The sequence below is a fragment of the Pteropus alecto genome, unplaced genomic scaffold (assembly GCF_000325575.1).
Source record: "Pteropus alecto unplaced genomic scaffold, ASM32557v1 scaffold398, whole genome shotgun sequence".
Taxonomy (NCBI): Eukaryota; Metazoa; Chordata; class Mammalia; order Chiroptera; family Pteropodidae; genus Pteropus; species Pteropus alecto.
The window spans coordinates 4543180-4568865 of record NW_006442497.1 but is presented as its reverse complement, the minus strand read 5'-3'; the positions used below and the strand labels follow the sequence as shown (position 1 = coordinate 4568865).

Below are 25686 nucleotides of genomic sequence, written 5' to 3'. Positions count from 1 at the left end.
AAAGTGCTCATTGTAGTTTTCAAAATACAAATTAATTTAGCTTCCCCTTCCTGGAGTCCATTCCAGGCAGTCCTGGGAAGTCCCATGGCTGTGATAGACTCAGCTCTGTGTTGGGGTGTGTGTGAGGATGTCACCATGGTTCCTCTCCTTATTCTTCCAGCAGTCTCTGCCTCTGTCTTCCTTCCCTGCATCTCAGAGTTCCAGCACCCAATGTAGGAAACTGAGGCACAGAGGTGGTGGGAGAATGGGTGCTCTCCAGAGGCACTGGAAGCAGAATCACGGCTGGTTCATTGGCCTCTGAAGGGAATTCCAGCCCCTCTCTGCATCTCTCAAGACTCCAGGAATAAGAAACTTGTCATTATGTCTTGATGGGGCATAATAGGATTGAGTGTTGGTCCTGAATTTTCTGAGACTCTTACTTTAGAAAGGAATGCCCCAGTGCAGCCCCAGGGGTTCCTAATCCTCTCCAACCCCAAACTGACCACTGACCTCTGTCTCTCTTTTCAGCTGGGCTATGTCTGAACTGCTGGAGCCTACAGGAGCTGGTCAGCAGGGATCCAGGCCATTTCCTTATCCTCCTGGAACAGATCCTGCAGAAAACCCGAGAGGTGAGGGCCAGCCAAGGACTGAAAAGTTGAGCTGGGATTGGCCTTGTAGAATCGAGAAAGAGGTCCTCACAGATGGTCAGTTCTAGGGTGCCTGGGACACCAAAGGGCTTGGCAAAGGCACTGAGAATCTGTGAGTTCTCTGTTTTAGTGGTGCTTGTGGATCGAAGGTTTCTGGGAAGGGATGTTGTCCTTCAATGAGAACACGTGATATGTGAGCCAGGGTCCTGAGTTTAAGCTGCTGCTTTAGACAGGCATTGCTTATAAGTCAACGTATTGACTAGAAAGGAGGGAAGAAGCCATACTGAATTCCTTTCCTCAAAAAGATCCGTATAAACAAAGACACAAAAGAGAAAACTGATTAGAGAAGTAAACTGATACCTCTTCTAACAATTAAAAAAAAATAGGCTTTTATGACTAAGAGGAAGAGTGCATTTAATGCTGAGCTACGCTGAGGTTTCAGAATAGCTGTGAGTCCCTAAAGAGGATTCTGGCTCTTTCATAAAGAATTCTCTTTAAAGTTTTGGTTGTTTTTTTTTTTTTTCGTAAGTACATAACTGAGTTGGAAAACACTCGACTTTCTCAGTTTGCTTTCCCTTTACCTATAAGAAGAAAGTCTTGGTTTATTGAGACTCCCAAGGTTCCAGTTCTGACGTGGCCATTTGCCTGGTGCATTTATACCCTGATCACAAGCAAACCAATTCAGAATTGCTAAACCACCTCTTACAAACCTAAACATGAGAGATCAACTGCTGTGCAGTGATAGAGGAAGGTTTCGTAGAAGGGACTGGGCAGCAGGTGGAGCAGAAACATGGTCCATCCAGAATAAATTTGAGCCTGTAGAGGTCACCAGGTGCAGCAGAGATGGCGAGGCTTTCTCTGCATCTTCAACCCCTTGAGTTCTAGAATGAGCTGAGAGACCAAAGAATTCTAAATCATGTGTATGCACATGTGTGTGTGGTATGTTGGGTAAGCTCTATCAAAGAGACAACGCACAAAAGAATAATTAGAACTTGTAAACAAATACGGGAAAAATGTTGCCCCAGTTATAATAAAATAAATGCAAATTAAAACCATAATGTGAAAGCCTTTGCCTGGCAAATTAGCAAAAAATGATAATAACCAGTACAGAAAAGGGTGTAGTGAAACTGGTACTTTCATACATATAAGATATTATAAATAGCAAAATCCTTTTGGGAAGCAATTAGACAATATATTTCAAAGATCGTAATCATGTTTATAGACTTCGATTGATTTATTACACTTCTTGAACTCTATCCTAAATAAATAATACAAATTACAGAAAAAGAAATTTACTCGAAGGTTTCATTACATAAGTATTTAAATAGCAATAAATAATCTAAAATGTCTAAAATGAAACTAATAAATCATAGATATCTACCAGAAGGAATATTCTGCAGCTAATAAAAATAATGGATATTAGCCAAAGATATAAACAAAATTTAATATGCCATAAAATGGTATCAGTAATATTTCTTAAATGGCTTAGGGGAAATTGATTAAACATTTGGAAAAATACAAAGTGAGATGCCTAATTCATACTAGATAGCAGATGGAATTCTAGGTGTATTAAATATTTAAATTTAAGAAAATTAAGCTTCAAGGAAAAAAGAAGATATTTCAGAGTAGTCACATGATCCTTGCATGCCAAAGCAAAAATCTATAGAAGAAAAAATTAACACTTGTAATTTATATACATCAAAAAAATCCATAAAATTCAAAGACAACAAACTGGAAAAAAATATTTACGATAGAAATAACAAGTAAATCTATAACCAGGAGGGGGGAAAACATCGCCTTAGAGACCATGTAGCAAAACAGAAATTCATTTATAATATTATATGTAGAAGACATTAAGAGTAAAAATATACACACTATGATGACAACTTTGCAGAGGAAAATACATAGAGGAAAATGGTGTAAGGAGAAGTACGTCGAAACATTAGCTGTGGTTGAGTTTGGAAAGGGGGTATTGTGAATGTTTTTTTTTCTAACTTCTATTTTCCAAATTTTTGTCTTGTGGTTACACTGCTTTTCACTTAAAAAAGAGAGAATAAAACAAGAAAGCACTACTGTTGTACACCCTGTGAATGAGCCTAACCCCTCCTCTACTGTCCTCTTCACAGGTCCAAGAGCAGGGTACCTATGACCTCCTCGCCCCGCTGGCCCTACTCTTCTACTCCACTGTCCTCTGTGTAAGTACCAGGGTGGGCCATGGGCGTGGGGGGAAGAAAGGAAAGAACAACCTCCGTGGGGTGGGGGAGTGCATAGCCCTCATAACTCTGAGGATAAACGGTGAGAGAGAAACTGTCAAGCAATGACACTTGAGATGGGTGTCAACCCTCTGATGGCTTCAGTAACTCCATGTGGATGCCATTGTGCTTGGCATGTCTGGTTGGGCACCCATGGAGGAACTGCTGTCACATCCTGTTCACGAGCCATGAAAGATATTCTGTTAAGAGATGTTATGTCCACCTCAATTTGTACCCCAACAGTTAGTTTCGCACTATGTAATCAGTCTTTGTATTTGCCAGATTAGTGGCACCAAACGATTCCATGTACACTGAGTCAATCCACTTCAAAGAATAAACATATGCCTCTAGTGAGAATAATGTGGTGAAGACCATTCCCCAGAATAAGAGGCAGCAATGGCACCATTTAAGATGACCTCCAAGGTGACAGCTTTTCAGAGAGGTTCTCTCATATATTGGGTAAACTGTGTTATGATTGGTGAAAAAACAAGGCCTTTATAGTAGAGACATCCTTGGGAGCCATGTTGTCCATCTGTAACTCTTTCTCTCTGTGAGTTACTTCCAGTTCTTCCTGACCTTGTCCTTGGACATACTGCTGCCAGCAAATGTGTGCCCTTTGTGGAACATACCAGAAAAGTTGCAGGTTCTATTTTGGAATATCAGTGAGCTTTCTCTCACTCAGACTTCTCTGCTTTCCACTCCCTCTCCATTTCAGACTCCACACTTCCCACCAGACTCAGATCTCCTTCTGAAAGCAGCCAGAACCTACCACCGATTCCTGACCTGGCCTGTTCCCTACTGCAGCATCTGCCAGGAACTGCTCACCTTCATCGATGCTGAACTCAAGGCCCCAGGTAAGTGTTGAGTTAGCTGGCACGTGGAGCAGGGATCGGGAGGTTTCCAGCTCTTCAGAAACTATTCTTTGGCTATGATCTTTCTCACCTTTCATCCTTTAGCTCATCCCTCCCCATGGCCTTGTTTCAGAATCTTGGAGTTTCCTCTTCATCGTGCTGTGTACACCATGTGTGCATCAGTTTCAGGTGGCTGAAAGCAGTGAACATAGGCAGTAACTCAAGGATGAATTCTTAGGGGAAGCCAAGCAGGATTTCAGGTCAAGGAGACCCCACCATGTGACCTATGCCTCTGCTCCAGTTGTCCAAGGGGTCTCTGAGGCTTCCCAAGTCAGAAGGAGAAGCCCCCACCATATTGACAAGAGGCCCTCATTTGTTCTCTTTGCCTCAGGAGCAAACAGGGAAATGTATGTGTGGATAGATTTAGTCCTGGCTGGGGAGGGTGGCTGGTGTTAGGAATTGATAGGTTGATGGTTGATGGGCACCATGATAAGTGTGTACAATGGCCTGATACTGTCTAAATTTTCATATGCGACGCCTGAAAAGTAGGAATTCTTGAGAAATTGCAGGTTCTATAATAGACATGAAAACGAAGTCTTAGAAAACTATTGTAAGCAAGAGAAAATATTGAGAGGTGGCCTGATACTGTAGTAATTCAGCACATCAATAGCTCAAAGGAATAAAGTAACATAAACATCTTGATAGATGCCTCTAAAGCTTTTGATGGAATTAAAAATCCATTCCTGATATTCAACCTCTGTAATATATGGAAATTACTAATATGTGGAAATGTTCTTAATAATAAAGTAACAGCCCACAATGAAATAGTAGAGGCATTTCCATTTAAGTCAGTAATCTTCCCCTTCATGCTTATAGGTACTTTGGACTAGAAAACAGGTAGGTAAGAGCTTTCCTGGATAATGGCATTAACCAGAAAAAAAACATAATGGAAAAAAATTATAATAGCAACTAAAAATATAAAAGAAATAGAAGAAATGTGAATAACCTACATAGAGAAAACAAGCCTAACTGAAGGATAAATAATTTAAGAGACATGTTGCTAGATTCAATCAGTATTGTAATAACATTAGGTGTTACGGAAATAAATGTAACCATAATTGAAATACCAACATCTTTTAAAACCTTTAACAAAACAGATAAAGTCTGTCTGAAAGAATTCATCCTCTACAGCAGCATTTTTTGATGTATTTATTATGTATTTATATATTCTTAAAGAAGATTAAGAATGAGATATTTTTCTTACTAGGTCTTTGAAGGTACTCTAAGGCTATAGTTATTAAAATAGCACGCTATTGGTATAAGAATAGATAAATTAGTGAAACAACATAATAAAATAGCTAGAAACAAATTAAATATATAAAATTTTATTACTTGACAAAGTGGCATGCTCAGACCAGTGATAAAAAAAAAATCGGTCATTTAATAAATGGTATTAGGATAAGTGACAGGCCATAAAAAGTGAGTTAGAATTCTATCTCAAAAAAAAAAAATTGACTTCTATCTCAAACATAAAAGTAACTTACAAATAGATTAAAGATTTGAGTGTGGAAAACAAGACCATAAAAGTAATGGAAGAAAAAAAAAGTAATGGAAGAAAAATATGTTATATCAGCATGGAGTGGAGAAGAGCTGCCAAACATGTCCCTCCAAAGCAAAAATTATAAAAGGCCAACAGATTTGAGGGCATAAAATTTAAAGCTTTTATATGGCAAAACCCACTATAAGTAAATGACAGACTAAGAAAAATATTTGTAATATAAATGAATAGTATTCGAACCCACAAAAAGTTCTTTTAAGTTGATTAAAAATAAGGCAAACACACTAATGAAAATATAGACAAAGAACATGATTCAAGCACTTCAAAAAAGAACCATAAACAGCTGAGCAACACCCCCCAAAATATTTACCCTCACTAGTAATAAAGACAATGCAAAACTAAACAGCGTGACACCTTTTTCCCCCTATCAAATTGGCAAACATAAGAAGGAACAAAAAGACCAGTGTTGGTCAGGAAAATGGAGTTCATTCTCTAAAACATTATTTTTTTCACCCAGCAATTCCATTCCTGGAAATTTATCCTGACAAATAATTTGGATATGCAAAAATTTTTTCTACAAGGTTGTTTATCGATGAGTTATTTCTAATCAACCAATCCCCAAAGACCTAAATATTGAACTTGGTTGAGGTATATTGTAGCAAAGTCATTAAAAATAATTAAAAATAATATCATAGAAGCACAGTTACTGAGATCAAAAGTTGTTCAGTAACTTGAGTGGGAAGAAAAAAAAGAGCTGGTCCAAAAAATCTATGCGTGTGGTATAGTATTAAAAATTTTTTTAAATTTATTGGAGGGTGACATTGAATAATAAAATTATATTGATTTGAAGTGTACAATTCAATAATACATCATCTGTATATTGTGTTGTGTGTTTACCATCCAAAATCAAATTTCCTTCTGTCACCATATATTTGACTCCGTTTACCCTTATCTACCTCCCTCCTCCCCTCTTTCCTTCTGGTGGCCATGAACCTGTTGTGTGTGTCTATGAGTTTTTATTTTTTGCTTATTTGTTTGTTGCTTTCAGTTTTATATCCCACATATGAGTGAAATCATATAATTCTCAACATTTTCTGTCTGACTTATTTTGCTTAGCGTGATTACCTCAAGATCCATTCATGTTGCAAATTGCAGTATTTCATCTCTTCTTATGGCTGAGTAATATTCTATTATATATATGTACCACATCTTTATCCAACTGAATTCTTTATCCAGTCATCTATCAAAGAACATTTCAGTTGTTTCCATGTCTTGGCCACTGTGAAAAATACTGCAGTGGACATTGGGGTGCATATATCTTTATGGATGTGTTTTCAAATTTTTGAGGTAGATACCTAGAAGAGAGATTGCTGGTGCATATGGTAATTCTATTCTTAATTCTGTTCTTTTTAAGGAACTTCCATACTGTTTAATCTATATATGCACCACACTTTATTTAGACATTTAATTCTCATTGTACACATTAAACACACAGGACAAAAGTAGCAAACCTTATTCCCCAATGATTCATGAACCCTAGAAAGCTCAGGACTGAAGCTTTGTCTTTAAATTCTTTCAGTGAGGTTCCTGACTACCTTCCCCAACCAATCATCTGATTTGTCTGCCCCCAACCAATCAGCTGAACTGTTAGCCCAATCAATCAGCTGATCTGCCTTCCCTCAGTCATTCAACCATCTGTTGTTACAGAGGAGCAGAGGAGGCACAGGCTAAGGCTGGCCATAACCTATGTCTACTTATTATATGGACTTCACCTCATAGGAGACACTTGGGCAGAAGAATTAAGAAATCAGGAAGACCCTGAGAAAGTGTTGAACTAGGAAAGATGCTCGGGCACATGCTGACTTGACAGACTGCCATCCTAACTTTCCAAGACACCCTAAATGAACAAACCAGTTTAAGAACCTCTTTCATTCCTGTCCTCCCCACTGCCTCCCAAATCAAGCAGATCTAGATCACTTCTGGGGTTCTAGCTTGTGACCAGAATTCCTTTAACAAGAATGCAAAGCTTTTCTTCCCATCTGTAATTGAGACAGAAAAGACTTAACATGCAAAGGCCTTGGCAGGGCCTTCAGTCTATACTAAAGATTTAAATGACTCTTTCTTACTTTGAAATAGGGATACAGAGATATTGGGTTCGGGGAGGGCTGTCACCTGTGTGTGGGGAAATCACTTCCCAGTTTCAAGTGGAACCAGCTGGCTCTCCTCCACTGAATGCACACTATGCTTGGAGATACTTTTGTGGGCAGCTGAGCAGGAACTCTGTTCTGGGCAGCTGCGAGCAGATGTGGAGCAAGGGGGCAGGCTGCGAAGAGGCCCAGACTCTGAGACATGGGGTTCTAAGCCTGGAGATAAGAGCCAGGCAGAGCAGCAACTGGAGATGGAAATGGTATGAGGTCCTTTGGACTCAGAGCAGGGAGGACCCTTGGAACTCTCGCCATTCACTGCTGAGGGCCTCCCCCTGAACGTTGCCCCTGAGACAATATGCTGGTGACCTAGGAGAAGGCAAATGTCTAGAGAAGGATGCACAGACCAGGCTGCCTGTGGTAAGAATTTCTCCTCTTCCAGGGAAAGCAGATCTGAAACAGGAAACCATTAACTCTGTCTTGTCAGAGAGTTGTCTTCAAACAATTAAAAAAGCCTAATTCACACAAATGTATATTGAGCCTATGTCAAAGATATGTTCGACTCCCTTACTGAGGGAGCCAGTAAGATGGTAGTGCTGGTTTAAAGGAGAATATGAGAAACTAAAATAAGTTTCTCACATAAGCTAGAATAAGATTGCAAAATTAGAAACAAAATTAGTTAAAATTATATAGGGGAATAAAACTGTTACTGTTGAGGTTATCTTTTATACTGAAAAAAATCACTGATCTCACATCCACAAGTTAACCTCTAATTTCACAGAACCTGAGCCCTCATCAACAGCAAATAGTAAGTTAAACTAAATTACCATCTTCTACATGAGCCTTAAATGGGCTTGTTAGAAAACGTGGTTTTGTAAAGGCATGTGGCAATATTTTTTCCTTATTTCTGGGTGCCCTCACCCCCAATAAGCCCAACTGAAGGAGGCAATGGGAGGGAGTAGGAAGGGGGCCAGAATGGAGGCTGAGGGATGAGCTCCCAGAGGAGAGGCTGGGGCTGAATAGCTTAGTGGTTACCAGTACTTGGTATTAGACCATCGTAGTTTCAAATCCTGGAGCTGTAGGGCCTTTGGTGAGACATTTTACTTATAGGAGCCTCGGTTTCCTGACCTATAAAATGGGAATATAATAATATCTCCCTTTCTGATAAGTTTGTGAGGATAAATGCTAAGGCACATTGATTTCACATTGCTGGGGCACTAAGGTTTGGGGTGGTGTTAGCTTAAGAGAAAGGTCCTGGCAAGATCATAGGGAGAAGATGACAAGGGACTTGAAGAGCTGGGCCCTCCACCCAGGGAGACTTACGGATCTAGTTGCCATGGAGATTAGTGAAACAGTTTATCCTACTTTGATGTGGCTGGGTGCCAGAGGAAGTGGGCAGGTTATGAAGCCTGTGGGCCTCCCCCTTTTTCCTGACTCCACCCCCCAATAGGGTGCCTACTGCTTCTACTGTGAAGGTGGCAGGAAACCTCACGTCAGTATTGCTGGGTCCTGCCCACCACAGCTCTCTTGAGTTGAGCCCACATGTTTGTTGAATGTTTACTCTATGCTGGCATGGCTGTGCAGACCACAATACTTGCCTGCAAAGAATTTATCCGTAATCCTGAGGGGCAACAGTGTGCATCATATGTGGGAGTCACTCAAAAGCACACAAGCCTCAATGATTGCATCTCACCCAGACCACAGCCCTATGGAGTAAGAGGAAAAAACAATATTATTCCCGTTTCATACAAGAGACAATCAAGACTCAGAGAAGTTTAGTGTTTCTTGCTAAAGCTATAAAGTCAAGTGTGAAAGAGGGAACATGGGTCTTGGTATGTCAGAGACCTGTGCTTTGTCACTTATTGGCCAATGACCTGGGACAGGTTATGTAAGTTCTCTGAGCCTCCTGGTCAAAATTAGAACTGTAATCATTGTTGATGATAATGATGATGATGATGATGGCAATAGTTGCGTTAACTGTGTGCTTATGGTGCATTAAACCCTGCTAAGGGTCAGTCTCATCTATCCTCAGAACATTCCCCTGTATAGTTACTATTATTTCCATCTTTCAGATGATGAAACTGAAGACTAGACAATCAAGTAGTTTGCACATGGTCACATTGCTAACAAGAGCTCTACCACTAGAACCCACGTCTTCTCGATTCCAAAACCTGTAAACTTTGATTCCAAAAACCACATTCTCGCATTTGCATAAAGCTGTGTTTCTACCAAGAGGCCTAAGCAGGTGACTGCATGGCTGAAAGTCTCTGGGCTGTCCTGGCTGCTAAGCGCTTTCTGCCTTTTGGCAATTTCTCCTGTCCCTTTTCTTTTCACTTAGTGCCTTCCTACTTTTTGACCTCCTGTCAAAGCTGGAACAAACCTGAATTAGGTTAGTTTTGCCTATTAGCTGGTGGCAGGTGAATTCTGAATATTCTTTCCCAGTAATACGTTTCTTTGGGGACATTACTAGTCATAAACATTTGCACTTTCTCCTTTTTGTCTCTGATTGTGGAACAAAAGGTTTAAACTCCTTGAAAGAACACCAACCAACATTGACTAATAGGTGAGCATCTGTGCCATTTTTACTCACAGAATACTCTGACACCAGACACATGGGTCCCCCACCTCATCCCACCACCCCACATACCAACCAATTCTCCAGCTCTCCAACCACCAGCTGGGTATCCAACAATTCAGTTCAATTCTGACACTAACTACCTGGAGTCGGCACAGATTCCACAGGTTAAGGGCCTCAGCCCATAAGACTGCCCTCATTTCAAATGCCAATAACAAGTCCGGGCCTCCCTTACTACTGACCAACTAGCTACAAATCAGGGATTCTCATGACCCCCTCCTCAGGTTCAATAATTTAATAGAACATCTCACAGGACTCAGCAAAGCACTTTAGTCACATTTGTGATAAAGGACACAGATGAACAGCCAGGCGAAAAGGTACATAGGGCAAGGTCTGGAAGGGTCCTGAGTTCAGGAGCTTCTGTCTCTGTAGAGTTGGGGCACATTCACCTCTTGGCACATGGATGCATTTACCAACCTGGAAGCTCTCTGAACCCCATTGTTTAGGGTTTTTATGGGGGTTCTATTAAGTAGGCATGATTGATTAAAATTTAGCTATTAACTCAGTCATCTCACCCATTAAGCTCCTCTACCCTTCCTGAAAGTTCCAATTACACGGTTGGTTCCATAGGGCAACTAGCCCTTATCCAGAAGCTACATAGGGACCCACCAAGAGTCACCTCATTAGCATAAACTCAGGTCCAGTTAAAAGGGGCTAGTTATAAATAACAAAAGATGCTCCTTTCACACCTATCACACATAAAATTACAAGGATTTAGAAGCCCTGTCCCAGGAATTGGGGATTAATACGTATGTACATACATACATACATACATACATACATTTCTTATTATATCACATGATCACAAGGGGAGATTTAAGGAAAGGAGTGAAAGGCAGCTGTTCAGGAAATCATAGGGTGTGATCAGCTGGAACTGAACAAGCTGCCTATAACAGAAAGCCCAAAATAACAGTGACTTAAACTTTTTGCAACCCCCTTCACTTTTTCCTTTCTGTGTACTGGAATGAGGACATGATGGTCAGAACTCCAGCAGCCATCTTAGACCATGAAGTGACCTTGAGGATGGTATCTCCTGCTAAGGATGGTAGAGCAGAAAAATGGGAGAAGCTTGGTCCAGGATGTTTGTGGGACCACTGTGATCACCCTGGACTGCCTCCTACTGGGTTTTAAAAATGTTTTTGTGGTGGGGCGGGGGAGAGGAGGGAGTTCTATCTGATGCTCTGTGCTCCACTTGGGAACTGCTGGTGTCTAGGATATTTAGCTCTGGAAATAACTCCCTCTGGGTGAGGGTGTGTCAAGGGGCACAGCTATCCTCCTAAAAGTCCCCTAGCAGCAAAATCAGGCAAACGGCAAGATTATATGGAGCCAGTATAGCTGATAAGAAGCAGATCCCAGCTCTAACCACACTACAATTCCCAAGTGAGACTATTAGGGTATCCTAAGATAAACAGGTAGAGAAATATAAGATGTGGAAGAATGTTCCTTGTCATGAAGACTAATGGTGAAAAGCAAGCTTCGCTTCAAGTAAAAAGTGGCCAACAGTATCAAACACTCAAAAATATATTATTCAAGGAGAATGATGATAAGGTCGAGGTGTTGGGCTTTGTGAGTTCAGGAGGGCAGTTCCAGGAGTACCATGGGATTGGATGCTGATGGTCGGTGTTTGGGGGAACCTGATGTGAAGGGAGAGTGATCTCACCATCTGCTTCCCACCGCCCTCCCCTCAGGAGTGTGACCAGCTGTGTGGCCTGTGTCAATAGAGGCACAATTAGAGGTGAAGCGATTGGCCCGCGGAGTGCGGGGTACCTGTTATGTAGTAAAAGGAAAGTGCAGAAGAGTCAAGAGAAGGCTGTCTGTGTGTTCTGCCTCGGAGCCTCTGGAGGGATATCGAATGTTCCCGTTCGATACAGCGTTTTACTGGGGAGTTGAGGGGGCGATGAGGGGAGCTTTTGCATGTTGTTCATGTTAGCAGCTACCAGACGGTGTTCCAAGTCCTGATAGTAACAGCCATTGTTTCAGGGACTTTACTATCAAAGTAGACATAACATTAACCTCTAAACATGTGACAATCACCTAAAAGAAACATCCAACGAAAGGCCCCAAACCAAAGCAATCAGGTTCTAAATTAGAACAGAGCATAAATTGGTAATTTTCTGCCATTTGTGGCTGTCTCTAACCCCAGTCTTGGCTGTGTACTTTCCGAGATTTCCTTTCTACTCCCAGCTCACACCCAGTCCAGGGCAGCCCTGCTCCCCACAGCAGGGACCACCATGATGATTTCCAAGCTCTAACAAGAGGCTGCCTGCCTCCGTGAGTCCCATCGCCTGCTTCTGTTCCCTCGTTGGTGCTGAGAGTGAACTATTATTTAATCTCCTCACCGAGGTTGACACAGAACTGAATACATACTGTTATGGGTTTATTTTCCAGCTGCAGAACTGAATCAAGTTGCAAGCAAAAAGGAAAAACTTTTGGCTCATTTCTTCTCCACACTTTTGAAATCAGAGGAGATGGAAAGGTAGATGAGGCTGGAGAGGAAGGCTGGAAGGAGGACCATGGTGCAGAGGCTCAACCTTAGAGATAGACAGCCCCCTCAGGGTCCCCTGAAAGAATGTGAGGAGCCAGGCAGAGAAGCTGAGGGGAAGGTAGGGAGCTGTGGAAGGTGCTGAGACTGAGTGAACAGGTCGAGGAGTGCCTGGCACACCTTGCAGGTCACCAAGACTGAGAGAGGGGAGCAGTGACAAGAACTAGGAGCAGCTGGACCTCAGTTCTCCTCCTAGTGTGCTCAGCGCCACAGTCTGAAGAGAAAAGCTTTGCAGGGTGGCTCGAGCCATGGTAGGGACTCATACCATTAAAAGCCATGGAGGCCTCAGGTCTAATCTGCCCCTTGTCCTGAACCTCATCCAGGAACTCCCAACCTCATTGTCCAGTGCTGGGCTTGCTGCAAGGTGCAGGGCCATGATTTCTGAAGTAACAGGTAAACTATGAACTCTTTTTTTCTTTTTCTTTCTTTCCTTTTTTTTTGGCCACAGGAATCTCCTACCAGAGACTGGTGAGGGCTGAGCAGGGCCTGCCCGTTAGGAGTCACCGAAGCTCCACTGTGTGAGTGCTCTTAGGCAGGGAAAACGGGGGGTGGGGACGGGAGGACCCCTTCCCCATCGTTTTGCTATTGTTATAGCACCTCACTCCATGCATCTGGCATTCCTTCCATCACTGCAAGCCCTCTTACCGCAGCCGCCAACAAACAAGCTTCAGGGGGACACCCCTGGAATGGCTGGTGATGTTTTGTGCACAGGTTTGTTTTTCTGGGCTGAGGGCCTTTCATCAGATTCCTAAACTGGTCAGAGACTTTTTTTTAAAAAAAGGTTAAGAACCACCTGAATTGATTGGGGCAGGTGCTGGGCACACATTACCTCACTTTACCCCACTTTTCAGATGAGGAAACTGGGGGTTGGAGAGGCCAAATAACTTCTCCAAGGTCACACAGCTAGTTAAGTGTCTGAGCCAGGATTTGAACCTCAGTATTACCCAAAAACTCACATTCTTTCCAAATGTCTTTCTGCCTGTAACTAAAACAGTAATTTCCAAACATTTTTTACCAGAATCTACAATAAAAAAATCATTTTATATGACAACCTGGCACGTGCGTGTGCGCATGTGCGTACACACACACACACACACACACACACACACACACACACACACCCACACACACACACACACACACACACACAGCTACACCTGAAACAAGTTTCAGGAAATAAACTTACCCTTACTTCATAGGATGGGCTCTGTTCCATTCTATTCCATTTCATTTAAAAGGCAGTTCTGGTTGTGATTTAATTACCTGCTCATGGGTCCCGGCTTATGGTTTGACAAGCACTGGAGAAGCCTCCATTCTGAAGACCCTCTGGAAGGTCTCCAAGCATGTGGGTGCTGTCTTGCCTTGACACTTGGAAGCCCAGAGACCCCAGCCTCCACCAGCTTAGAAATTAGAGTCACCCCAGTCCCTCCCCATCCTCAGCCCAGGGGTTCACTGAACATTGACACCACTGAGCAAACGTCTATCGAGTCTCTCCCAGGTAAAAACAAACAAGCAGGCCAGTGGTAGGTTTTGAGAGAGACAGGGCATACAAATGTTTAGTAACTAACGTTAGGTTAGTCTATAAATAAGACACCTCCCGGGGGCTGGATCAGGTGAATGGTGAGTAGTCACCAACACCTGTCGGGCCCTTGCTGAGATCCGGGCACTGCTGTAAGCATTGCTACAGCATCCACTCCTCAAGTTAACTCTATGAGAAAGGTATTTTTTAGATTGGGGACCTGAGGAGCAGGGAGGTTAATAGAAAGGGCTTGGTGCTGAGAGATGGTCTCATTTTCATTCTGTAAGATGGGAACAATGGCAAGTTCTTCGGCAGTGAAAGCATGCAGTGGCGAGAGCACAGGCTTGGCTGGCCTGGTCCTGCACGCAGCGGGGCTCAGAGCATGTCTGTGGAAGGAATGATCTAGTGCTCAGTGGAGAGGGCCTCAGTTAGAGGCTGCTCAAGTGGGCCTACCGCCTTTTTCTTATAGAGAAATCAAATATAGTTTCTCCCCAAATGATGGGGACTTTGACAGAGCCTGGTCCTGTCCCTGTGCCTTAAGCCCAGGGCCCTGCTCTGGGACAGACGTCCACAGAAATCGGAGGGAATGCTACCTACCTGGTGCTTCTCTGCACTGAGTTTAAACATAGCATGGATTTGTGAGAGAGCAGGAGCAAGTGTGAGAGGTTCATACTAAAGCATTTATAGATATAAGACCATCATGGTTTGAACATACTTCGAGAAAATGCAGTAATGAGGGTTGACATGGGCGAAGTGAGAACAGTTTGGTGTTGTTTACTGTTAACAGCGTGATCCACACCCTCGGGGTTCATGACTCTCTTAACATTTGGGTGTGTTTGAAAGTTTCATAATGAACACATTTCAACACTGGCACCAAGGAGGAGCCCAGGGTGCAGCGGGAGGAGAGGTAGAGTTGGCTGAGTACACCACTCCCTCCCCAGCCTGATACTAGCCTGTGCGAGTAACTAGCTTTGGCAATTTAGAAAAGGTGTCCCCTGGGAGTGGAGGACTCAGATGCAGCCCTGACTTGTCTCCCCTTCCTCCTGGCATATGCTACTCCATGCCACAACCCTTGGCTTTTTCTCTCATGACCATTTCCTGAGGCCACATTAGGCCACACTGCACCATGGCGTGTGTCTGCCCTCCTTCCCCCTCCACGGAATTATCGCTTGGCTTCAAGTCACCTCACCTAAAATACAACCCTCTTTTGAGTAATCTTGTATCTATTTAGATGTGCTGTAAGAACAATGTTTATATAAAAATTAAGGTAAAATTAATTTTTGAAAATTGAGTTCAATTTTTAAAAAGATCTTTGAAAATACCTGGTTAAAAAAAAAAAACCCAAAAAAACAAAAAAAAACTGAAAAGTAGACCATAAACTTTCTTCTTGGAACTAGGACCCTCAAGCCCCATCACCACCAACCCCCCTCACTCTGGCCTCAGGCCCTGCCTGGGCTATGGGGAGGCCTTGGCCTCAACGGGGCCCAGCACCAGTTTGAGGTGCGTGGCTGTGCCCCCAATGCCCACAGCCACTCCTCTGTGCCCTCAGCACTGTACTATTGCTGAACCCAGTGGAAGTGCAGGCTGAGTTCCTCACCGTAGCCAACAAGCTGAGCACGCCCGGGCACACGCCCCACAGCGCCTACATCACCCTGCTCCTGCACGCCTTCCAGGCCACCTTTGGGACCAACTGTGACCTCCCAGGTCTGCACCGTAGGCTACAGGTATGTGTCTGGTGTCCTGGGGCTACACACCATCCCCTTCCAGCAGAGCACTCCTTCCGAGAGGCACGCTCCCCTCTCTGCTTCATCTCAGTCTCCAGTGCACTCAGGCCTCCCTTACCCCAAGGGACATGGCAGGGCAGTGGCTGGAGAATTGGCCTGGTCAAGAGGCTTTTGTTGTGCTGGGTCTGGACCAGGGTGGTTGGCCCCCTGGGCAGTGGGGCTGGGCACAGAGCCTCAAAGGAATGAGATTTAGGCTGAAGCTGGCTGAGCTGGTTTCTAGTCCTAGCTCTGTGACAGGGCAGTTGTGAGACCCTGGTCAGCCTTGTTTCCTCTCTGGCCTGCAGTAGTGAGTGCTGAAGTCCCTCCCAACTCTGCAGTGCTCTGGCTCTGGGCCTTTCTCTCATGACCATTTCCTGAGAATAGGAGTAAGGGGAGGCCTGGGTCCCTGGTCAGTGGTGGGTAAAGGTGGGTGATGAGGTCAGGGAGGGGATTGGTCATTGCTGCCCTCAGTAAGGCCCTGGGAGGTAGAGAAGTCGGGCAGCCACATGGTGGTACAGGAGCAAGCCTGTCTCCTCCTGGGACTTCAGTCCAAGACCCTGGCAGAGCTTGAGGACATTTTCACGGAGACTGCAGAGGCACAGGAGCTGGCTTCTGGCATCGGGGATGCAGCCGAGGCCCGGCAGTGGCTAAGGACCAAGCTGCAGGCAGTGGGAGAGAAAGCTGGCTTCCGTGGTGTCTTAGGTAAGGCTCTTGGGAGAGTGGGGCCCACTTTCCCCATCGCCAGCTCTGGCTCCCTCAGTGAGCAGTCCAGTTCTGTCTTCTGGTTGTGCTCCACACAGTCACTCAAGGACCTGCATTCCTCAACATCTCCTTGCTCCACCATCCTCTGGGACATTGTTACTGTCTGCAGGGTTAGGGTTTGGCTGCCATCATGTGGTGACTTGTGGGAGGAGGAAAAGAGAATGCTAATCTGGGGCAAGGCACTTCCTTTTTACATAGTTTACATATTTAGGTAATGCAGAAGTTGCAAGCATTATGTCTACACATACCCCTTGTCCCGCTTTGGTCACGTGGCCACACCTCACCCCAAGGAGTCTGGAAAACTTCCTTTCCACAACTTTATTACCATAGAAGAGGGATACAATATTCCTCACAACACCTGAAGACATAGTGCCATTGTTTTTCTGCTTGGACCCTGTAAAAGGAGGCTCAGATGTTGTGTTGGCCACATTTACACAGTTTACAAAGGGTTATGGCATCCACATGGTGCCCTTGAAAGAAGGTCTTCTGGCTGCAAGCTAGGCATCCCAGCTTCCAGCTCAGCTTCGGCCCACTCGGCTGCGTGGCCTGTGCCAGTCCTCTGCCAACTCTAAGACGAGAGGACAGGGCTGGCCAATCTCAAGACCCCTTCCCAGGCCTTACCCACTGCCTGCCCTGTTCTTACAGACACTGCAAAACCCGGCAAGCTCCACACCATCCCCATTCCTGTCGCCAGGTGCTATACTTACGACTGGAACCAGGACAGCTTTGGTAAGCAGCTGGCTGGGGCCCTCGTGGTGCCTGCCCCCCAAACTGCCTGGGCTCTCTTCCTGGTCCTGGTCTGTGCAGCTGCCTCCCATACCCCAGCAGCCCTCCCACCTGAGCAGGCTCTAAGCAGAGCAGAGGGAAGTACTCTGAGTCCTAGGCTGGCCTGGACCCTCCTTCTGCCCTCTTGTCCCCAAGTCCATTGTGTCTTAGCCTGTCGCCCCTCCCAAGGGCGAGCAAGAGGGCTTTCAAGGGTCCGGACACCCAAATGATGCCTCCCTTTCTCGCCTGCAGACATCTTGCAGGAAATCCTGCTCAAGGAACAGGAGCTGCTCCAGCCAGGGATCCTGGGGGACGATGAGGAAGAGGAAGAGGAGGAGGAAGAGGACTTGGAAACAGATGGGCATTGTGCCAAGAGGGACTCGCTGCTTTCCACCAGCTCAGAGGCCTTCCACGACTCCTCCCTGTCCCTTGCCTCATCTCAGGCCTCCGGGGCCACCCTCTCCCGCCAGTTGCTGACCTCCTTTGTCTCGGGCCTCTCGGATGGCATGGACAGTGGCTACATGGAAGACAGTGAGGAGAGCTCCTCAGAGTGGCCCAAGAGGCCTGGTAGTCGAGAACGCCGGGGCTGCCGCAGGCCTGGGCAGAAGTTTAACAGGATCTATAAACTCTTCAAGAGCACCAGCCAGCTGGTAATGCGGAGGGACTCTCGGGGCCTGGAAGGCAGCTCGGACACAGCCCTGCCCCTGAGGCGGGCTGGGAGCCTATGCAGCCCGCTGGACACCCCAGCACTGCCCCCTGCCCGAGCCCAGCGCTCCCTCTCCCTGCCCCAGCCCAAGCTCAACGCCCAGCTGCCCAGCTGGCTCCTGGCCCCTGCCTCTCGCCATCAGCGCCGCCGCCCCTTCCTGAGTGGGGACGAGGACCCCAAGGCTTCCACACTACGTGTTGTGGTCTTCGGCTCCGATCGGATTTCGGGGAAGGTGGCTCGGGCGTACAGCAACCTGCGGTGAGAACTGGAATAGGGGGCATCACTCTGCCCTGGGTAGCAGAGTGATGGTGCTGGCGGAATGTGGGTCTTGAAGCTTAAGTCCAAGAGGGACCAAGGAGCTCCCTTCTCACCATCTTCTTCTTGCCAGGCGGCTGGAGAACAACCGCCCGCTCCTCACACGGTTCTTCAAGCTTCAGTTCTTCTATGTTCCTGTGAAGCGAAGCCAGGGGACCAGCTCTAACGCCTGCCCAACCCCTCGGAGCCAAACACCCCCACCTCCCACAGACTCCCCAAAGCACCCCAGCTCTGCAGTATGTCCCCAGCCTTGGACCAAATGGGGTGGGGAAGGCGGAGTAGACATAAGTAGGTTTCAGTTCCCTGAGGGTGCTACTTGGAAGTCGCCAAGAGCAATCACCTGTGTTTACAGGATGTCTCCTCCTGCCTGGTCCTGGCTCCCAGAAGTGGTCCCTGCTCTGCACTTGGGGGTGGCATTTTGCTGTATGGCATACTGAAAGTTGTCAGACTTCTCCAAGAGCAGGGGGAAGCTCAGATTGAGGCTGCAAGTGCCATCCAGGGTAGCTGGGAATGACTCTCACCCCTTGTCCCAGGAGCTGGGCACGGCCCCATGGGAGGAGAGTACCAATGACATTTCCTACTACCTCGGCATGCTCGACCCCTGGTATGAGCGCAACGTGCTGGGCCTCATGCACCTGCCCCCTGAAGTCCTGTGCCAGGTAAGTGGCCCCTGGGATGAGTGAGAGGACCACTGGCTGCAGTCACACAACCTCGCTTAGAAGGCTCTGGTTTGGGGAGATCAAGCTTCAGGCCTCCAAGGAGGATCAGGGCTCACTTGGAAATAAGCAGGGAGGGTAGGTGAGAGGCAGGACCGATCCTGAACCCAGGACACTGAGGGCCAGGGACAGAGTCACTATAGCGACAGGGAAAGTCCTCAAAAGGATCTAGGGCACCCATCTTCAACTCCCAGCTTTGTCCATCTCAGCCAGGGGCCTCCCTGGAGGCCCGTGTGCCAAGTGAGGGAGGGATATGGAGACCAGGCTGTGGGTCCTCCCCTGACCATTCTGTTTCCTGCTTCCATCTCACCTGGCCCTCTCTGGCCGTTTGCCTGTGTACCTCATGTCTGTGTGTGCGTTCCTCTCTTTTCCTCTCATATTCCCTTTCTCTCTTGCTCTCTCTCCACCTGTTCCTCTGGCTCCGGCCCCCCACCCCCCACCAGCAGTCCCTGAAGGCTGACTCCCGGCCCCTGGAGGGCTCCCTCACCCAGCTGCCCATCCTGGCCGACATGCTGCTCTATTACTGCCGCTTCGCTGCACGGCCGGTGCTGCTGCAGGTCTATCAGACAGAGGTAAGGCCTGTCCTGCCACTCCGTGCCACCTCCTCCATCAGACTCACTGGCAGGCCTTCCTCAGCATTGCCAGGTTCCAGCCTGTGCCCTGCTGGGCCTGTACGGCCTGCCCTTACCCCATAGCAGCCCCCGGCCCTGTGCTGGAGGAGCCTGGTGGGCCCCTGCAGGAGGTCCACACTGATGCCCTGGTCCTGCCCTCTCCAGCTGACTTTTATTACCGGGGAGAAGACGACAGAGATCTTCATTCATTCCCTGGAACTTGGTCACTCTGCTGCCACTCGTGCCATCAAGGCTTCAGGTAGGTGCTGCCTGACCCTGGGTGGAGACAGATGGGGAGAGTGGGGAGGCAGGGCCAAAGAGGCAGGGCCACAAAGAGACAGAGTTCTGGGAAAGTGGGACCCCCTGAGAGGTTGGGTCACCAGAAGGCAGGGCCAAAGGTGGGGGTGAGGGTAGGCGGAGCCCTTGGGTCTGAGAGGCACTAAGAGAGAGTAAAAGGTCTGTCTGTGTGTGGCACAGGTCCCGGCAGCAAGAGGCTGGGCATTGATGGGGACCGGGAGGCCGTCCCTTTAACACTACAGATAATTTACAGCAAGGTAAGACTTCTGGGGTCTGTTCCTGATCTTCCCTTACACAGAGCCAGACTCTTAGGTTCCTGGACCCCAGTTTTTAAGCTGGAATGCTACAGAAGGCTCCCCTGGACCCTGAGAGAAGGGGGGAAGGGGTGGGAGAGGACATCTTTCTCCCCCGCACCTCCAAAGCCTCCCCACTCCTGTGTTCTCCCCACACCTGAATGTGCTCAGCAGCTTCCGTGAAGTGTCAGGGCCTGGCTACAGGGCTGGGGTGAGAGTGGGGCCAGGGTGGGTCTTCCAGAGGCACAGAGCAAGGCAGAGGCCAGAGTCTGTGGGCTGGGGCACCTGGCTAGGTGCATGGGAGGTGGGACTGGTATGAAAAGAGAGTGAGGATATTTGTGGGGTAGGGGTGGGAGGGATTGCGCATGAGCACACCGGAGGGCATGAGTCTCTGAGCACGTCTCGCCCTGGAGTACAGGCCACGAGAGGCTCAACCTCACCAGTGGGGAGCCTTCTTGCTTTCTTTTCTTTCTTCCTTCCTTCGAGCATTCAAAAGATATTCGTTTAACACCTATTCTTGCCAGGCTCTGTGCTGGGCAAGGGGAAATGCAGTAAGCAGAAAGGGCTAGGCCCTTCATTTAACTTTTTTAGAGGAGAGAGACAGACAAGAAACAAGTAAATGGCCAAGATAATGTCAAAGAGTGGTGAGTGATGACAAGGCAATAAAAGGGCTGAATGGGATAGTGATGATGGGGCTACTTTACTTGTGGTGGCAATGGAGACGGGCAGGAGGGACTAACCTTGGCACCTATGTGTCAGGTGTTCAATACTTACTGTGTCTCAGAAGTCTTTCTAGGCACAGGCATGTTGTGAAGAGTGAACAAAATGCTTACAGCCTAGAGGGGATGGTAGGCATTGGCTAGAAGAACCTACAGATGTATAATTACAACTGTGGAAAAGAGATGAAGGAGAAGTACATGGTACTGTGAGAACCTCTAAGCGGGTAATTTGACCGATTCAGGGAAGCTAGACAAGACTTCCTAGAGAAGAGACAATGAGTCAGTATTAGAAAGAGCACCAGGAGTTCATTAATTCAGCTAAGAAGTGAGGGGTGTGTTCTCCAGGCAGAGGGGCCAGCATGTGCAAAGGCCCTAAAATGGGAGAGAACACGAACATCCAAGGGCACGGAAGGAAGGCCAGAGAGGCTGGAGCAGAGAGAGTGGGTGTGAACGTGATGACGAGGGGAGGCTGCAGAGATCGGCGGGGCCGGAATACCAAGGGCCTTGATCGTAATGAGAGGAGTGATGGGTATCCTTTGATGTGGCTGAAGTTTGAGGTGGGGCTGGGAATGTGTGGGACATGGAAGCTCCCTCTGGCAGCTCTGTGAAGAACAGAGTGGTGGGGTCCACAGGTGACATGGTTAGGCCAATAGGTTTTCCAGGAGAGAAATGTGGGTGGCCTGCATTAGACTGGTGGTGGTGGTAGTGGTGGAGATGGAAAGAAATGGGAGCTGTATCTGGATTATGGAAGCCTCAGGGCTTAGGGATTGGAAAAGGAGAGACTTGGACTTCTGGATTTCAGTGTTCTGCGACTTATAGTACCATATTCTCGGAAGCAGCCCAAGTCCAATGGGGGAAGATCATGAGTGTGGGATATGTTGAGTCTGAGGTGCCTTTGAGAAGTAGAAGGAGAAAGTTAGAACAGGCAATTGGATGAATATACCTGAACTCAGACATGAAACATGAAGATGGGCGTATAGGTAGTCATGGCAAAAAAGCACAGGGGAGGTTCCCTAATGGAGAAAGTAGGAATGCAAAGAGCAGAGGACCCAGGAGAAGTTCCTGAGCCCTGCATCATGTGAGAGACAAAGGAGGGCGATCACACAGAGCAGAGGCCCCAGCTAGAAAAGTGGTGGGGAAACCAGGAGTTTGCCATCAAGAAAGCCCAGGAGAGGAGAGGGGTGAACAGATTCAAATTTTCTTGTGAGGTCAAGTAAGCTGACCTTGAGACTGATCAAGGACTGAGAAATGATCTTGGGTTTGGTAACATGGAGGTCCCTGGTGAAAGAGACATTCAGACAAGTATCCAAAGAGGGGGTTCTCCAGTCCCATGGACCCCCCTCTTCCTTGCTCTGGGCTCAGTGAGAGATAATCAAGACCACCCCTTGAGGTGCTCTCAGCTCTCCTGCCCTGTGATCTGGTCACAAGGCTGACCCATAGACTAAGCCTGGTGCTCCTCCCTGGAGTCACCAAGATCTATACAGGGGTAAGGGGCTCTTAGTGAGGAAGCCAGCAGACTCAGGTGAATGAGGGAGAGCTTCCTGGGTGTGCCGACTGTGGGCAGCTCCCTGGTGATCTGGAGCCTCCACTTTGAAGGGAAGGCAGCAGGTACTGGGGCCTCCAGGCTGAGAGGATCTGGCTTTGCCACAATTCCAGGGGGCCATCAGTGGACGAAGTCGCTGGAGTAACATTGAGAAGGTCTGTACCTCCATCAACCTCAACAAAGCCTGCCGGAGACAGGAGGAGCTAGGTGAGTAGGACGGCCAGGGCACAGGGGTGATGGCAGGGAGGGGTTCTGAGCCTGGCCTGAGCCACCCCTACCCTTCAGATGCCAGTGTGGAGGCCCTGACGCTAAACCTGACAGAAGTGGTGAAAAGGCAAAACCCCAAATCCAAGAAGGGCTTTAACCAGGTATGGCTCTCCTCGTGAGAGGAGATATGTGTGTGGAAAGGTTCTGCCCTGAGTCTGAGGCAGAGCTGGCTGTGTCAGAGAACTGCAGGGCTCTCGTGGTGAGGGCAGTGGGTAGTTTCCTCGGGGGACACTTGCTTCTTCCAGGCTCGGGAAAGGACAGAGGCTGGAGAGGAGTCAGGGCCTGATGGAGTCCTCAGGACCCCTCCTTGGAGCTGGCCTTTAGCCTTAGAGTGCTGCCAAGCAAACTCCTGCTCCCATCCCCCAGGCCTTGTTGGCCGTTCCAAGGGAGGGAACTGGGAACAGCTATGGGCTGGGAGCTCTGTGGCCAGGGCTCTGGAGGCTGACCTGGGCCTTCCTTCCAGATCAGCACATCGCAGATCAAAGTGGACAAGGTACAGATTATTGGATCCAACAGCTGCCCCTTTGCCGTGTGTCTGGACCAGGATGAGAGGAAAATCCTGCAGAGTGTGATCAGGTAGGAAAGGGGGTCCCCTAGCTCTGCTTCAGCAAAGTATGATAGCAGAGAAGGGGTCAGTTCCTGCACACCCCCACCCAGAGGCCTAGAGGTTGCTGGAGGGATGGGAGGCTTGCCCTTATGCCTGCCTTGCCCCACAGGTGTGAGGTCTCACCTTGCTACAAGCCAGAGAAGAGCACTCTCTGTACCCAACCGCAGAGGTCCCCCGACCCAGCCGTCCAGGCTGCACCCGACCTCTGCTCCCTCCTCTGCCTGCCCATCATGACTTTCAGTGGAGCGCTACCTTAGCGAGACCCTGCACCAGCCTGGACAGAAAGCCCTGAAGCAGTTTCTTCTGAGCCCCTCTCCGAACAGTCGGCTGTGAGGGTCTCACTCTTCGTGGAGAAGCAAATGGCCTTGTGCTGGGTCAGGGTCTTGCTGTGGGCCCTGCACTGGGCAGGGGGCAAGGGGCTGATTGTTTCTGGGGCCTTGGGGCTCTGTTTGGGACAGAAACAGGCATTAAGGAGAACGGGCCTGGTCACACACCCCTCAGATTCCTTGAAGTAGAAAGGGGAGCTGACCTCCAAAGGCCCTGGGCACTACCGTGGTCTAGGATCCTTTCTAGAATGGATCCTTTCTAAATATGTAAGGCTCTTGTGGTCTGGGTTATGGTCTAGGCCTCTTTTCCCAATCTGTGGCCAGGCCCACCCCTTCCTTTGTCAAAGACTTGGGGAACCCTTTGGGTCTGGAATTCAGTCTCCTCTACTCTAGAAACATGAGCGAGACTTTGCTGACCTTCAGTACCACCCCCAAACTCCCTCTCTCTCTCACTCACACACACACACACACACACACACACACACGCGCGCGCGCGCGTGCGCGCGCGCGCATTTTTTCTCTCAGGTTCCCTGGGTCTTCTGAAAAACAGCACTAACTCTTTACTTGTCTACTCTCAGGACCCGATACAGATTCTCTCTGGAGCCCCATTCTGGATCCGAGGTCCTTGGGAGATAGGACAGGCTTAGATTCAGCTGTGACCGAACGACCAGAAGGAAGTTAATTAGCTTCTTCGAGCCTCCCTTTCCTCAGCACTAAACTGGGGGGAAATAAGTCCTCCTTAAAGGGTTGAAAAGGGATTTCAAAGTGCCTGGCCCCCTGGCTGGCTCACAGCTGGTGCTCAGTAAAGATCAACAGTCTTGCTCTCTAAACGTTGACTCCCCTGTCTGGTACTAGGGTGCCAGAGCTCTCATGACCTCTGGGAGGCTCTTCATTCACTGTTTTCTAATTTATCAAGACTAAGGGGGTGAGGAGTGCTCAGATGTATCCTATGGAGGAGGAATTGCCTGTGTCAGCGTGAGAGGAGGGTTGCACAGGTGCTCCAGCCTTCACCTCCTTTTCTCCCAGTTTGGCCCTTATGCCCCCCACTTCCATATCACTCCTTGGGCTCCCCAGAGGAATAGAGGATGGAGTGCCTGGCCTCGCAGAGCTTAGAACCTGATTAGGGGAAAATGGGTGATAGAACATGAGAGCAAAAAATGTAAAACTGCCTGGTTAGAGTGCTTTGAGAAGTTTGAAGTTAATATGGGCTAGGGTGATAGGGTGGAGAGCAGGGCTTGGGGCCAGGATTTGAACTGGTAGGGGTGGGGAAAGGAACCATGGGAGCAGACAGTTGGATCCCATACAGAGACCCTCCTCCCTCTCCTTCTGCTTCATCCTGCTCCAAAGGTTCTGGGCGTATCTAGCCCATGAAACCCCAGCCAAGAGAGCTCACACTTGAGAGAAATAGACAAAGCCAGCTCCTACCCAGTATTGACATTCCTCCCCCGTCCTGGCCAGGGTCCAGAGAATGATCAGACATATACCTTCAATATTTTCTATGTGTGAGCAGATTGCCTACTACATGACCAATGGGTATCCAAGAACAAGTAAATGGAATTTAATATTATTGTCAAATAAAACTTATTAGTCTTGTATTTAATGATCTAGAGTTATTTTGCTATATGGCAATTACATAAATCATTCATATATAGCAGAAATAAGATTGTCGAGTGATTGTTTTATTTACCTTTTTGTAATTTTCCTCTCTATAGCAAATATATTTGCACTGAAATTTTCCCTGTCACTAATCCATTTAAGCCTCATCATGCTGCTGAGAGGAAGAGAAGTGGACTCTGGCTCTGGGGCAGTTTTAGTCTTGGATCATAGGGAGGGAGAGAAGAAAAGGGGAAGGGATGGTGGAATATACCT

General features: G+C 47.5%; 1 protein-coding gene across 5 annotated transcripts in view; it reads left to right on the top strand.

Annotated features, from left to right (window-relative positions):
- The window catches only part of PIK3R5 (phosphoinositide-3-kinase regulatory subunit 5), a 69948-nt gene extending 44533 nt beyond the window's left edge, over positions 1 to 25415 (top strand). For 3 of the 5 annotated variants that reach the window (XM_006922379.3, XM_015597461.2, XM_025040159.1), the window contains 17 exons: positions 508 to 608; positions 2753 to 2821; positions 3594 to 3732; positions 13057 to 13126; positions 15677 to 15851; positions 16439 to 16592; positions 17298 to 17381; positions 17670 to 18381; positions 18512 to 18674; positions 18972 to 19097; positions 19598 to 19726; positions 19931 to 20024; positions 20243 to 20319; positions 22731 to 22824; positions 22903 to 22985; positions 23348 to 23460; positions 23601 to 25415. In XM_006922379.3, the coding sequence (XP_006922441.1) occupies positions 508 to 608; positions 2753 to 2821; positions 3594 to 3732; positions 13057 to 13126; positions 15677 to 15851; positions 16439 to 16592; positions 17298 to 17381; positions 17670 to 18381; positions 18512 to 18674; positions 18972 to 19097; positions 19598 to 19726; positions 19931 to 20024; positions 20243 to 20319; positions 22731 to 22824; positions 22903 to 22985; positions 23348 to 23460; positions 23601 to 23748 (2531 nt within the window). In that variant the 3' untranslated portion in view covers positions 23749 to 25415. The remainder of the gene's footprint in view (positions 1 to 507; positions 609 to 2752; positions 2822 to 3593; positions 3733 to 13056; positions 13127 to 15676; positions 15852 to 16438; positions 16593 to 17297; positions 17382 to 17669; positions 18382 to 18511; positions 18675 to 18971; positions 19098 to 19597; positions 19727 to 19930; positions 20025 to 20242; positions 20320 to 22730; positions 22825 to 22902; positions 22986 to 23347; positions 23461 to 23600) is intronic. The other 2 variants (XM_006922381.3, XM_006922382.3) reach the window with 2 other exon arrangements.
- The last annotated feature ends 271 nt before the right edge of the window (positions 25416 to 25686 follow it).